We start from the raw sequence: 13,004 nt of genomic DNA on the forward strand, positions 1-13,004 counted from the left end.
CAGGCAGGTCTCGAACTCAGAAATCCACCTGCCTCTGCCTCCCAAGTGCTGGGATTAAAGGCGTGCGCCACCACTGCCTGGCAATTATATTTATTTTTAAAGGGTTATTACTTGTTTTTGAATATGTGTGTAGGCTTGTGCACATGGGTACAGGCGCTTTGGATTCCCTAGAGTTGAAGTTACGGGTAGTAACTTTGAACTTGAGAACTGGTCATGCATGCAGCCTCGTAGCCAGGATGTAATATTGCATTCACCAGAGTTAAAGTTACAGGTGATTGTGAACTGTACCATGTGGGTGCTAGACATGAAACAGGTGCTCTGGAAGAGCAGCAAGGGCTTTTCACTGATGATCCACATCTCCAGCCTGTTTATTTATTGGGGCGGGGCGTGTGTGTACCAAAGCATGCACTGGAAGGTAGGGGACAGCCCCTGGAAGTTGGGTCTCTCCTTCCACCATCATGTGAGTCTCAGAGGTTAAACTCGTAATTAGACATGGCAGCAAGTGCCTTTACCCACTGAGCTATCTGCCTGGCCCCTTAGATGAACGTTTTAATTTCCAAGTTGTTGTTGTTATTCAGCAGAGAAAAGAAAGGTTCGGAAGGCATGAGCAAGTAGTAGGTGGCCTCATGGTACCTGCATGAGGGTCAAAGCCTTGAAATGAGAGGAATGTTAAGCCCCTGGAGTCAGCCATCCATCTGTCTCCCTGGGCCTTGCTTCCATTGGAGACAGGGCTCCGGGAAGTGAAAACACAGTGCTGGTCTCACAGCCCCAGTAAGTGATAAAGCAGCAAGGACACTGAAGCCCTCAGAGGTCACAAGCACACTGGTCTCCCCTCTGCCTCCTTTGCTTCCATTTTGCCTTTCTCTGGCCCCTCTGGTTTTTACAGCTTAGCTTTATGGATGTGGGCTGGAGACGACCTTGAATCCTTCTGGGGAACAGGGCAGGGAACAAATAAATAGAAAGAAAACTCTAAAGGACTAGATGCCTGATGCCGGCTGAACCACGAGATGACGTAAGAAACCGTCATCCTTGGGTGGTCAGATCATGAGAGAACCGGTGGAGGAAGTCCCTCCTCCCAGAGCAAGATGGCAGAGCCTCCCTGGTCTGAGCCTTAGGCTGCTGAGATTCCTGATTGCAGGGGGTGGGTGGGTGGGTGGACACGGCTGGATGGGTGTGCCGTTATTGACTTGTGAAACTTCCACAAACCCTGACTAGAGAGCTTGTAAATTCATAAAGCCAGAACACTGGAAATGACTTTTCTAAAAGAACACTATGAGGATTAGGAAGTGGTTCAGGGGTAGAGTGCTTGCCTAGTATGGGAAAGTCCCTGAGTTTTTTGGTCACATGTATACACACACACACACACACACACACACACAGAGAGAGAGAGAGAGAGAGAGAGAGAGAGAGAGAGAGAGAGGCTGAGATAACAAGCAAAATGTACACATAAAATAGCACAGAACCACTGGTCTACGTATGCCTTTATGCCTTGCTTGTTTCTTTCATTTTATTTTCTATTGCACATGTCCCTCTCCTAAGCAATCGCCTTCCTCAAGTCAGTGAGACTGTCTTAGGATTCTCATGTATACCTCTCCCAAGGCTAGACCGAAAACGCGGTGCTTGTTTGCCAAGATTCCCAAGCCCCTTGGTTCTGCTGTCTCTGAAAATCTGCTTTTCTTTCAGATGATTGACAGAGAACAGCTTTTGTCCATATCAGCCCCATAAATCGCGTGTTGGCCTTGACAAGAGCTTGTGGGTCTGTGGGGATGTGGGGTGTGTGGGGGGGTGTGGGTGTGTGGGTGTGACGGGGGCACTCGTTCTGTTGTACTTTCCCTCACTCTGTAGACCAGGCTGGCCTCGAACTCAGAAATCCACCTGCCTCTGCCTCCCAAGTGCTGGTATTAAAAGCGTGCACCACCACTGCCAGGCTTGATCCCTGATATCTATGCTAAGGAGAAAAGAGAGAGCAGACACCATAATGTCATCATATGACCCCTATACACTAGCTGTGGCATACATATGTGCATACATAATACATACATACATAATACATACATATATGCATACATATACACACATACACATATCACACACACAAAACACACACACTGGACAGAATAGTGTTCTGAAACATGGTATTGGTTGAAAAGCTCATGGACAAAGGCTGAGACTGAAATCCACAACTCTGGCTGTCCTGCATATTCATGCATTAAAACGTGATTCTTGGCAGGGCAGTGGTGGCACACACCTTTAATCCCAGCACTTGGCAGGCAGAGGCAGGTTGATCTCTGAGTTTGAGGCCAGCCTGGTCTACGGAACAAATTCTAGGATAGCTAGGGCTATACAGAGAAACAATCCTAAAACAAAACAAAACAAAATGACAAAAAGTGATTCCGGACTCTGTAACATTATATGGCAGGGCAGTGTTTGTGCTTCCGTGGAAACTTTCATTATCTGCAGCACACTCTGGGGCATCCGGTTTAGAGTCAATAGCAGCTATTTTGCAGCACTGTAAGCTATAGACAACCACTAACAATGCAACATTCATGAAAGCCAATTGTCTAGCTGTGACACTGCCCCTGCTCCACCGAGGAAAAACCAGTTCTGCTTCCATCTGCCATTCGTTAAAACATCTTTGACCTATAAATGTGTATGTTTCTGAGGGCTCACCTCTGAACAGGTCACAGCATCTTACCAGTTTCTCTTATTAATAACTTAAATAAAATTTTAGTGACCATTTTATATCTGATGGAGAGTCATCATTTCATCTTTATCTTTTTTAATTTAATTTTTTAATGAACTCAGAAGGTAGCAGGCTTCCTGACAGCATTAAACTCTGTCTCCTGAGCATGCTTCTCCCTCGTCCAAACCACATGTGTTCTATTTCCTTCATTACCCACATCCCTCAGAGCCCCCTCCCCCACCTCTCATCAGCTCCACACATGCTCACCTCAAATAAGTATACATACATTAAAATTAGGAGCCAGCATCTGCTTTCTTTTTTTTTTTTTCCTTTTAAATACCTTTACACTTACTTATTATCTGTGTGTACATGTACCTAGGTCTGCCATGCACACTTGGAGAGCTCAGAGGACAGTATGTAAGAGTCAGCTCTCTCCTTTCACCATGTGGGTCTTGGGAATTGAACTCAGATCCTCAGGCTTGGAGTGCCTCCAGTGCCTTTACCCTGGAGCCATCTGGGGCTGGAGAGATGGCTCAGCAGTTAAGAGCACTGACTGCCCTTCCAAAGGTCCTGAGTTCAAGTCCCAGCAACCACATGGTGGCTCACAACCATCTGTAATGGGATCCGATGCCCTCTTCTGGTGTGTCTGAAGACAGCTACAGTGTACTTGTCAGTCATATACATAAAACCATGGAGCCATCTGGCAACTCCTAGGGTCTGCTTTCTTATGGTGCTGGAGAGCATGCCCAAGGTCTTGACTGTGCTGATCATGCGCTCTGAAGCACACTCCCAGTCTCAATTCTAAGAATTAGCTATTAGCAATACACAAAAATTAATTCCAGGGCTAGACTGCAGCTCAGGTGGTAGTGTGCCGAAAGCCCTAGTATCATAAATCAGACTTGGTGGCATGAGCCTGTGATCCCAGCCCTTCAGAGGTAGAGGCAGGAGATCTGACAGTCAGGCCATCCTCAGCTGCACAGAGTGTAGCCAAGGACCAGTGAGAAGGCTGAGCAGGCAGAGATGCTTGCTGCCAAGCCTGATGACCTGAGTTTGATACCTGGGACCCACATGGCTCAAGGAGGGAAATGACTCCTGCATTTTGTCCTCTGACTTCTACACGCATGCCTCTGTACATACATGTTCACATACATGTGCGTAGACATTAATGTAAGTTTACAAACTGAAGGAAAAAAAAAGAAGATGATTTGAGGGGAAAAACATCCAGGTGGTTTGTTAATCTAAATGGGAAAAGGAAAGGTACGCAAACATCCCATAACACACTAACTATGTGAGAAAAGACTGATAAATCCAATTGCATTAAACTTAGGAGCTGTCTTTCAATAAGCAATGCCACTGAGTGGAAAGGGGACAGGTCAAAGTCCTGATGTGTATGCTATGTTGCCTTGCCTTGCCTTGCTTTTCTTTTAAATAGGAACTCCTTCCATTGTTGAGGTTGGCCTTGAACTTACTATGTAGTACAAGTTGTCTCAAACTTTTAATCCTCCTGCCTCAGCTTCCTGTCAGCTAAGATAGAAAAAAAAATTACTAAGAAGACAGAGGTGGGGGGAAATTATATAAAGACATGCCGGAGGGCATCACAAAGACCTTGCCCGTGTGGCAGAAAAAGAAAGATCATTGGATGTTGGGTAATTACAAATTTAAATTACTGCTCAGCCCCGAGAAGGGAAAGGCTTCTTACAAATACAGCAACAGTAAAGGTGGACACAACAGTGGAAAACTGGGTCTTTCAAACATGGGTAGGAGTATGAATTGGCGTAGACTCCGTGGGAAACTGTTTGGTAATAGCTTTTGGTGACAAACCTATACTTACCCCATGACCTAGCAATTCCATTCCTGGGTGTGAGTATTCATCTGTGTATATGCACCAAAACAGTCATAGGAGGAGGTGTAGTCATTATATTCCCAAAATTCTTTGGCTGCTATAAAAATATACTCTAAGCTTGATAACTTAAAAACATAGAAATTTATTCTCTCCCCAGTGTTCTAGAGGTTTCAAGTCGGGGCATTACTAGTGCCGAGCTCACTCCAGGGACTCTGGGCGAGATTTTATCCCTTCCAGCCTCTCAGTATGTATATCAGAGGTTGTGTCACGTCACTGGGACTAAGATTTAACACATAAACTCTGGGGGATGTTGTGTCCCAGGGGAGCCATGTCTAAGCCCCAGAATACCAAAGAAAGGCTCTGCCCAACCCAGCTTTGTGAACCAATGAGTTGATTGCTGTCACTTACGGGAGCATGGTCAGGGGTCACTTAGTGGAGTATGGAGTGATTCAAAAGCAACTAGATCACAAAAAAAAAAAAAAACCCCACTCTTCTCAGGGCAGCTGCAGCCTAGGAGCTCCACACGGGACTCTCCCCAGCAACTAGTTACTGCTTGAATAACCTTGGCAACGGGCCTCGTGGATCTTGCAGGTCTTGAGCTTCTTGAGCAAAAACCTCTTACCTTCCCTCTATACCACAAATGGCTTCAGAGAAATCAAGTGAGGCTTGCAACGAGAAGTAAAGAATATTTGCTCAGGGCTGGAGAGATGGCTTCGTGGTTAAGAGCACTGTCTGCTCTCCCAAAGGTCTTGAGTTCAATTCCTAGCAACCACACGGTGGCTCACAACCACCTGTAAAGGGATCTGATGCCCTCTTCTGGTGTGTCTGGAAACAGCTACAGTGTACTCATATAAATAAAATAGATCTTAAAAAAGAAAAAGAATATTTTCTTATCTGTAGTCCAATGTTCTACTCCTGATATATACCCCCCTTTACTTTTGTAATAAAAGCAAATAAATAAACCTTGAATTTTAAAAGTGTTTGTTCAGGGCAGTGCTGTAGCTGTTGTAGAGATTTAATGGCTAGATGTTGAGGGTTTGAGTCATTTTTTTAAAGGTTTACTTATTTTATTTATGTTGAGTATACTGTTGCTGTTTCCAGACACACCAGGAGAGGGCATAGGATTCCATTACAAATGGTTGTGAGCCACCATGTGATTGCTGGGGATTGAACCCAAGTCCTCTGGAAGAATAGTCAGTGCTTCTAACTACTGAGTCATCTCTCCAGCCCCCAGTTTGAGTCATTTATATCTGAGTGTCCCTAAATATTTTTTTTTTTTGAGACAGGATTTCTCTGTGTAGCCCTGGCTGTCCTGGAACTCACTCTATAGACCAGGCTGGCCTCGAACTCAGAAATCCACTTGCCTCTCTCTGCCTCCCAAGTGCTGGATCAAAGGTGTGTGCCACCACTGCCAGGCTAGTCATTTATATCTCTTCTACTTAGCTGTCTTCTACTCACAAGAAATTGGAAGACCTATATAGCTAGCAATGATGGTCCAGAGGTGAGGAGCTTATTTCCTGTGTGCAAGAGAAGAAAACAGTGCTCAATCAAAGCACCAAGGAACAAACTAGAAAAGAGGAGACACAGGAGGTCTTTGTACAGAAAGAGTGGAAGTGGGGGCACCTCTCTTCTATGGACATGGGGTTATAGAGGAATCTAGAGCTTTCTCTGAGAGGTCTTGATGACACCTTTACACTATCAATGACACAGGCTTGTTCACCAGAGGCATCAAGGATGCAGAAAAGATCAACGGACATTATCCCCATCCATTTCTGCCAGTTTTTTATTTTAAAACTTTTGGGGGATGGTTGTACATTTTCTTCTTCTTCTTCTTCTTCTTCTTCTTCTTCTTCTTCTTCTTCTTCTTCTTCTTCTTCTTCTTCTTCTCCTTCTCCTTCTCCTTCTCCTTCTCCTCCTCCTCCTCCTCCTCTTCCTCCTCCTTCTCTTCCTTCTTTTTCCTCCTCCTCCTCCTCCTCTCCCTCCTCTTCCTCCTCCTTCTTCTTTTTGGCAATACTGTGCATTGAATCCAGGGCTTCATGAATACCAGACCAGGGCTCTTCTTCCAAGACACACAAGGCAATGATGATGGAGACCTGCACTTCCTCCATGAGTCAGCCAAGAAATAATTCTTCATTCCCTGTCATAGTTTGTTTTCAGTTGCTGTGATGAACACCATGTGTTAAAGCAGCTAGGTCTGTGTGGCCCTGGTCAGCTCATAGTCAGTCACCAAGAGAAGTCAGGACAGGAACTCAAGGCAGGATCTCAGAGGCAGGAACTGAAGCAGAGGCCATAGAAGGATGCTGCTTACTGGCTTGCTCAGCCTGCTTTTTAATACAACCCAGGACCACCAGCCCAGGGGTGGTAGCACCACCCACAGTGGGCTGGGCCTTCTCACATCAATCACTAACCAAGAAAATACTTCAGGGACAGGCGTATAAGGCCAATCTGATGGAGGTGTTTTTCTCAGTTGAGAATCGGGTCTTCCCAAATATATCCAGGTTTTTCATCTGGTTGACAGAAACCAACCTGCATGCTCCTCAAACCTTCACACAGGAGACAGTCACAGCCCAGCTAGTGGGCAGGTACCAAGGCATCTGGACACAAGAGGCTAGAGAGCTATTTACCAAGAGCTGGGTGAATGAATCACTGTACCAGGACGTTTGTCACCACCACACCCTGGAATCTGCAGCAAAGGATGAAAACAGGCAGCCATTATTGCCAGGCTCTTCCAGCCCCTCCTCTGGACTGCCTGCCACATCACCCACCTAAAATTCCCAGTGATCATTTTGAATTTAACCCTTCCTGGAGCGGTGGTTGGCAATTTAGGACAGCAGTGATTAGGGTCCCTTTGCTTGTCTGGCTCTTCTCCCCTCCCCCAGCACGGATGAGGAAGCTGCTGGCTGGCCTCTACAGATCTGCATTCCTGATGGACCGGAGCTGACCTGGCCGCTGCCTGAGGAGAGGCCCGGGAGCCTTCCTGCTCCCAGACGAGCTTTGGTGCCTTTGCAGGACGACGCTGCCCTGCCTGTCCAGTCTAACCTGCCCGGCACCTTGTCTGTGTGCTCAGGGTTGACTGAAACTCTCTTCCTCTTTCAGTTGGACCCAGGAGTAGGCGGGGCAGGTGGACCCAGGAGTGGGCGGGGCAGGTGGGAAAAAGTGCAGTTCTTTCACTCCGCCCTGACCTCCGGAGGTATTTACAAACATTCCCAATGACCCTTTATGGTTGCAGACCTGCCTCTGGGATAGCCAGCTGCCTGGGAGTGGTGGTGCTGTTAATTGGTGGGCGGCCAGAGCCTTCCCAACTGTCTGTCTTGTAGCCTTTGTCACTGTGCCCGTGTATCCCTAGTCAGGTTACAGTGTTGTCAAAGGGGGAACAGATTCTCACTAAGTCACTGAGTGAGTCTTAAAGACAGTGTGACGCTCCCCCCCAACCGCCAAAAAAGGAAACAGCCATCTTGTAGGTCCACATCTGGCTGGAAAACACCTTGTTCCCTCTTTATTGACATGTCTGATATCTCCCCGCCCCCCCCCCCCCCATCAGTCACCACCACCATCACTGCTAAGCCCAGCCCCAGGCATCTCAGTGGACCCCAGCTGAGAGTCAAAAAAATAAAATAAAAAAAAAGCCCTGGTGTGTGCTGGTGATGAAGTGGCACTGCCCTCTTCCACCCTGCCATCTCTCTTAGCCAGAGTCTCTCTGCCTGACAGAAACCCAAACACATGAGGTCACACACGCTCGTGGTTCTTTCTCGTTCCACCTCCCTCCCTTTATCCCTTCCATGAGAGAAGAGATGCTACCTCCTGCTCATCCAGCTAGGGTTCAATCCTTGCTTGCTTCTCGTGGAAGCAGCACAGAAAATGTGAGTCTGGGCAACATGACCCATATCTGTAATCCCAGCCCCCAGAGGACAGAGACAGGACAAAGAGACGTTTGAGATCAGCTTGTTCTCTCTCTCTCTCTCTCTCTCTCTCTCTCTCTCTCTCTCTCTCTCTCTCTGTACAAATAGTAAAAATAAATATTTACAAATTTTCAAATTTTATGTATATGGGTGTTTTGCCTGCAGAGGCTAGAAGAGGCTGTCAGATCCTCTGGGGCTATAGATAGTCATGAGCCACCATGTGTGTGCTGGGAATAGAACCTGGGTCATCTGGAAGACCAACAAGTGCTCTTAACTGCTAAGCTATCTCTCCAACCCCAATATATATATATTTAAGTGAGTGTGGAGGGAATCAGAGCTGTAAACTTCCAAAGCCAATTTGGACCTCAGATGTAGAGTTCATCTAGTAGGGCCCACTGGACAAGCAGGACAGCCAACTGAGTATAGACAGCAAGGACGGGTAAAGTGAAGGCAGATGGGACAGAGAGCAGACAGTCCCAGGGGGAAATGAAGGCAAAAGGCTGTCACTGGCATGCTCTTCACCGGCACCGCCACCATCTCCCAACTAGGCTCAGTTTAAGGATGCCACTGCTCATTGCCTTCCAGTGAGCTTTCTAGCTCTCCAGGTCTAACACTGATGTATAACTCCAAATCCTGGTGTTGATAATCTGTATGACCCAGCCACCTTGGCAGTCCTATTTTCTCCAACCCCCCACCCCCACCCCCCAAGACTGAGAAGCAGGGTTGTTAAACAAGTCACCTGCCTTTCAGGCAGCTATGTCAAGTGGAAATCTGTGAGAAGCAGTGAGGAGTACCTAGGTAGATAAGGGACAGTTGGGGCCCCAGGGAGAGAAACTCTCTAGGCTGCAGGTTTGTTTACCCAGAAGTCAAGGAAAACAAAGGGGTGGGACCCAAAAAAGGAATGCCTTCAAGTGTCTTAAGTGAGAAGTACCGCAGCTGGCGGTAATTCAACACTGCAGGGGTTCCAGAAGTCGGGAAAGCAGTTGGCTGGTCGACCAGAGGGAGCTCAGTGGAGAGGAGAGGAGCCTGGAAACCTTTAAAGTGTTGTAGCGCGGGAGGTGTCGTCAGTTCTAGCATGGGAGCCAGGGCACCAGGGCTCTATCCCCAGCTTTAATGTAAGAACTCGGATGTGTCACATCTTTCCTGAACCTTAAGGCTTTCAAAGTTACATTTCCACTCTGAATAACTCACCACCGGAGATTTCAGCTTTTGAAGGATGACCCGAAACACTCAGGGAAGTCACCAATCTGCTAGACACTGACTGGGAACAAGAAAACCGAGTGGGAGGCCAGAGATGGAGTCCAGAGAGGACGCAAGAGGCTTACGTAGGAAGAAATGGGGAACCGAGGGGTTCGGTTTGGCAACCCCGTTTCCCGTTCCCCCTTCTTGCTCTTCCTAACCTAGCCTTATGTGGTAAGGGCAGGGTACTACAGGCTGGTCTCTCATCTACCCTCCGGTTCCCCGACGCAGTCTCTCACAACATCCCTGGCTCCCCACCTTCCTCCAGAGCAGTACCCAGTGGACCAGAGCAGGAGAAGCATCCCTGGAGTGGTGTGGTATAACCCGAGCATAGCTACCACTTTCGGAGCCCTTCCCATAGGCATGCAATTATGCTATAAACTTAAATGTATTACTTTCTTTACAGCAATCCAAGGGGTGACTGTCGCCTCGTTTTACGCAAGAAGAAACTGAGGCAAAGTCTCACATCTGCTGCTAGGCGGGGCAGGCTTGCTCCTGTTCCCTCATACGGACTCAGACAACCGGGGACCACTTCTCTGATACAAAAAATCTTCAGGCTGCGCCAGCCCACGTGACCCTTAGGTCCCCGCCTTCTCCGCGAGGCCCGCCCCCAGGGCAGGTGGCGCGCGGGCGCAGGGGGCGTGGTGGGGGCGTGGCCGGAAGCATTAAAAAGGCCCGGGAGCCGGGTGGGCGGTCCAGACCGAGGACAGCGGCTACCTTCTGGCTTCCTAGCCTGGTGCCGCGTCCGCCACCATGTCCCTGGCGGCCTCAGCGGGCCGGGGCCCGGGGACCATGTGGTCCCCTACCCATGTGCAGGTGACGGTGCTACAGGCGCGGGGCTTGCGGGCCAAGGGTCCGGGGGGCACGAGCGACGCGTATGCGGTGATCCAGGTGGGCAAGGAGAAGTACGCCACGTCGGTGTCGGAGCGCAGCCTGGGCGCGCCCGTGTGGCGCGAGGAAGCCACCTTCGAGCTGCCGCCGCTGCTGTCCTCCGGGGCCGCGCCCGCCGCCGCCGCCACCCTGCAGCTCACCGTCCTGCACCGCGCGTTGCTCGGTCTCGATAAGTTCCTGGGCCGCGCCGAGGTGGACCTGCGGGAGCTGCACCGGGACCAGGGCCGCAGGAAGAAGCAGTGAGTGGTCGCGGGGCGCGGGGAGTCCAGGGGAGGAAGGACGTTCGGGCAGTGCACCTTGGGGGCGAGAGTGGCAGCCACCGCGCGATGGGAGGATGGCCCTTGGCTCCCCCTCGCCCGCAGGCTCACCTAACCCAGCTTCTCTTCGGGCTGTCAGTTTCCAGCTCTCCCAGTTATGGGGGCTTTTGGAAGATAGGAGAACTTGTGAATCCTCAGGGCGCCCTTATACCGCACAGCACACTAAGCACTAGATGAAGTTTTGGTGAACTGAAATAATATGCAGGTAGGAGAATTCATATTAGGTGGGGTATCCGCTTTATCTTGCATGGACACTCCCCTGAGTATTTTGTTGAACTTGAGAGGATTTGAGCTGAGAACCTTGGGCCAGGGAGGGTAGCTATTTGGAGTGAAAGCCCAGTGCCCCCAGAGCTGGACGAACCTGGGAGGACAAGAGTGGGGAAAAAACCCACCAGCCTGGTGATTGCTGATTCTCATGCCCATCTGATTCGCCCCCTCGAAATGAACGCTAGAACAGTTTGTTGTTTGTCAGGGATCTGAATTAGTGGTCGATGATTGTTCCAAGATCTGTCACTGACTCAGTAGAAGTGAGTAGAGTAGACTGTTGCTCTTTGGAGTTTGGTAAATTCTGTCTGGTTCTAATTCCTGGTACCGTGGCTACTCACTAGCCTACCTGTGGCTCCTTAATTGAAGGTTCTGACAGGACATCCTAATTTTGCAGAAAAAGTTAGGCAAACTCCAGTTCACATTAAAGTCTTTTTTTTTTTTTTTTTCTTTTCGAGACAGGTTTTCTCTGTGTAGCCCTGGCTGTCCTGGTACTCACTCTTGTAGACCAGGCTGACCTTGAACTCAGAAATCCTCCTGCCTCTGCCTCCCAAGTGCTGGGATTAAAGGTGTGCGCCACCAACTGCCTGGCCACTTGAAAGTCTTACAGATTATTTTATTTTATTTTATTTTGTTCACTGGTGTTTGCAAAGGGCACTTTAAGAAATGGAACCTTTGACATGGTTATCTCACGTACCCAAGAGCTTGGATCAGCCTAACTGGGGACTTTGCTTGACCTTATAGATGCCAGCTCTGTTAACAACCAAACCCCCTGGGTCAAGAAACATATCCTTATGTTCCTTCCTGGTACTTCAGATACACTGGGCCTTTTAACTTTTTCTTGGGATGGGGCAGGATTCAGAGGAGCTGAATTTTCCAGGCTAGGGTAGGATCTGTTTCAGCAAGCAATATTTAGAATTAAGATACCTGATTTCGTTTTTTGTGGCCGCAGATGAATAGGCATTTCTGAACACAGAGTCTTACAAGCCAGACCGTATCTGCAGAAGGGAAGCCGAAGTTAACTTTATTTCCTCTCTGGATTAAATGCCATTTTCAGGGCTTGACTGCCAGCTCTTCATCTTGCTCCATTCCAAGATGGATGTTCACGGCTCTGTTTAACTGTTTCTTATATGACTATTTCATCCCCCTTGCAAGACAGATTGCATCTCCATGCTAGAGATGGGGGTTTCCCAGTCCTAGGTCTGACGTCCACTAGCCCCTGACTCATAGCTGGGCTCCTCTGGCTCCAAACACCCCAGTTTCCCTATTTATAAATGGAGCATGCTGCTACCCTTAATTGGTGTTTGTAAAGAGTTGCTGCTTCCTGGATTAATGAAGCCCGGGTAAAGGTTCAAAAGGTCCTGCACTGCTGTGTGAGGGATGAAAACCCCCTTAAGCTCTCTTTCTTCTCTGTATCCCTCTTCCTCATTTTCTCTAAGGTAACCCTAAACCTACATGGTCACTCCTGTTTCTGTCACATGAGCTGCTTACCACTTAGTCACAATATTGACTGGCAGTAAGACTGTGTAAGTCTTACAGTATTGACTAAGTAAGACTGGGCTTACCTAGTGGGTTTTTATAACTGACATCGGATGTCTTTGCTTTGCAAAAAGTAGGTGAAATCGCAAAGTTTCCGACGACTAGGACGCTAGGGGCTTTCCCAGCTGCTGGGGGAACCCATTCAAGCCAAGCTTATTGGATGCCCTTGTATAACTCCAAGGTGCCCCGGGTAGCTGAGGTGAAGAACACAGGAGAGCTGTTAAGTTTTAGCAGAAGGAAACAGGTTTGGCTAGAAAATCGATTTGAATTAGTTATTAGTGGTTTGATTCCACCTTAACGTGTTAAAAATCAGAAACGAAAGCTAAAAT

The 13,004-nt window shown here is 48.4% G+C and overlaps 1 protein-coding gene across 2 annotated transcripts in view; it reads left to right on the forward strand.

Annotated features, from left to right (window-relative positions):
• Positions 1-10,363: 10,363 nt before the first annotated feature.
• Positions 10,364-13,004, forward strand: part of Rab11fip1 (RAB11 family interacting protein 1) — a 35,411-nt gene continuing 32,770 nt past the window's right edge. For both annotated transcript variants that reach the window (XM_021169906.3, XM_021169907.3), the window contains exon 1: positions 10,364-10,794. In XM_021169906.3, the coding sequence (XP_021025565.1) occupies positions 10,418-10,794 (377 nt within the window). In that variant the 5' untranslated portion in view covers positions 10,364-10,417. The remainder of the gene's footprint in view (positions 10,795-13,004) is intronic.

Source organism: Mus caroli, unplaced genomic scaffold (genome assembly GCF_978045245.1).
Source record: "Mus caroli unplaced genomic scaffold, Mus_caroli_1 scaffold_10, whole genome shotgun sequence".
Lineage (NCBI taxonomy): Eukaryota > Metazoa > Chordata > Mammalia > Rodentia > Muridae > Mus > Mus caroli.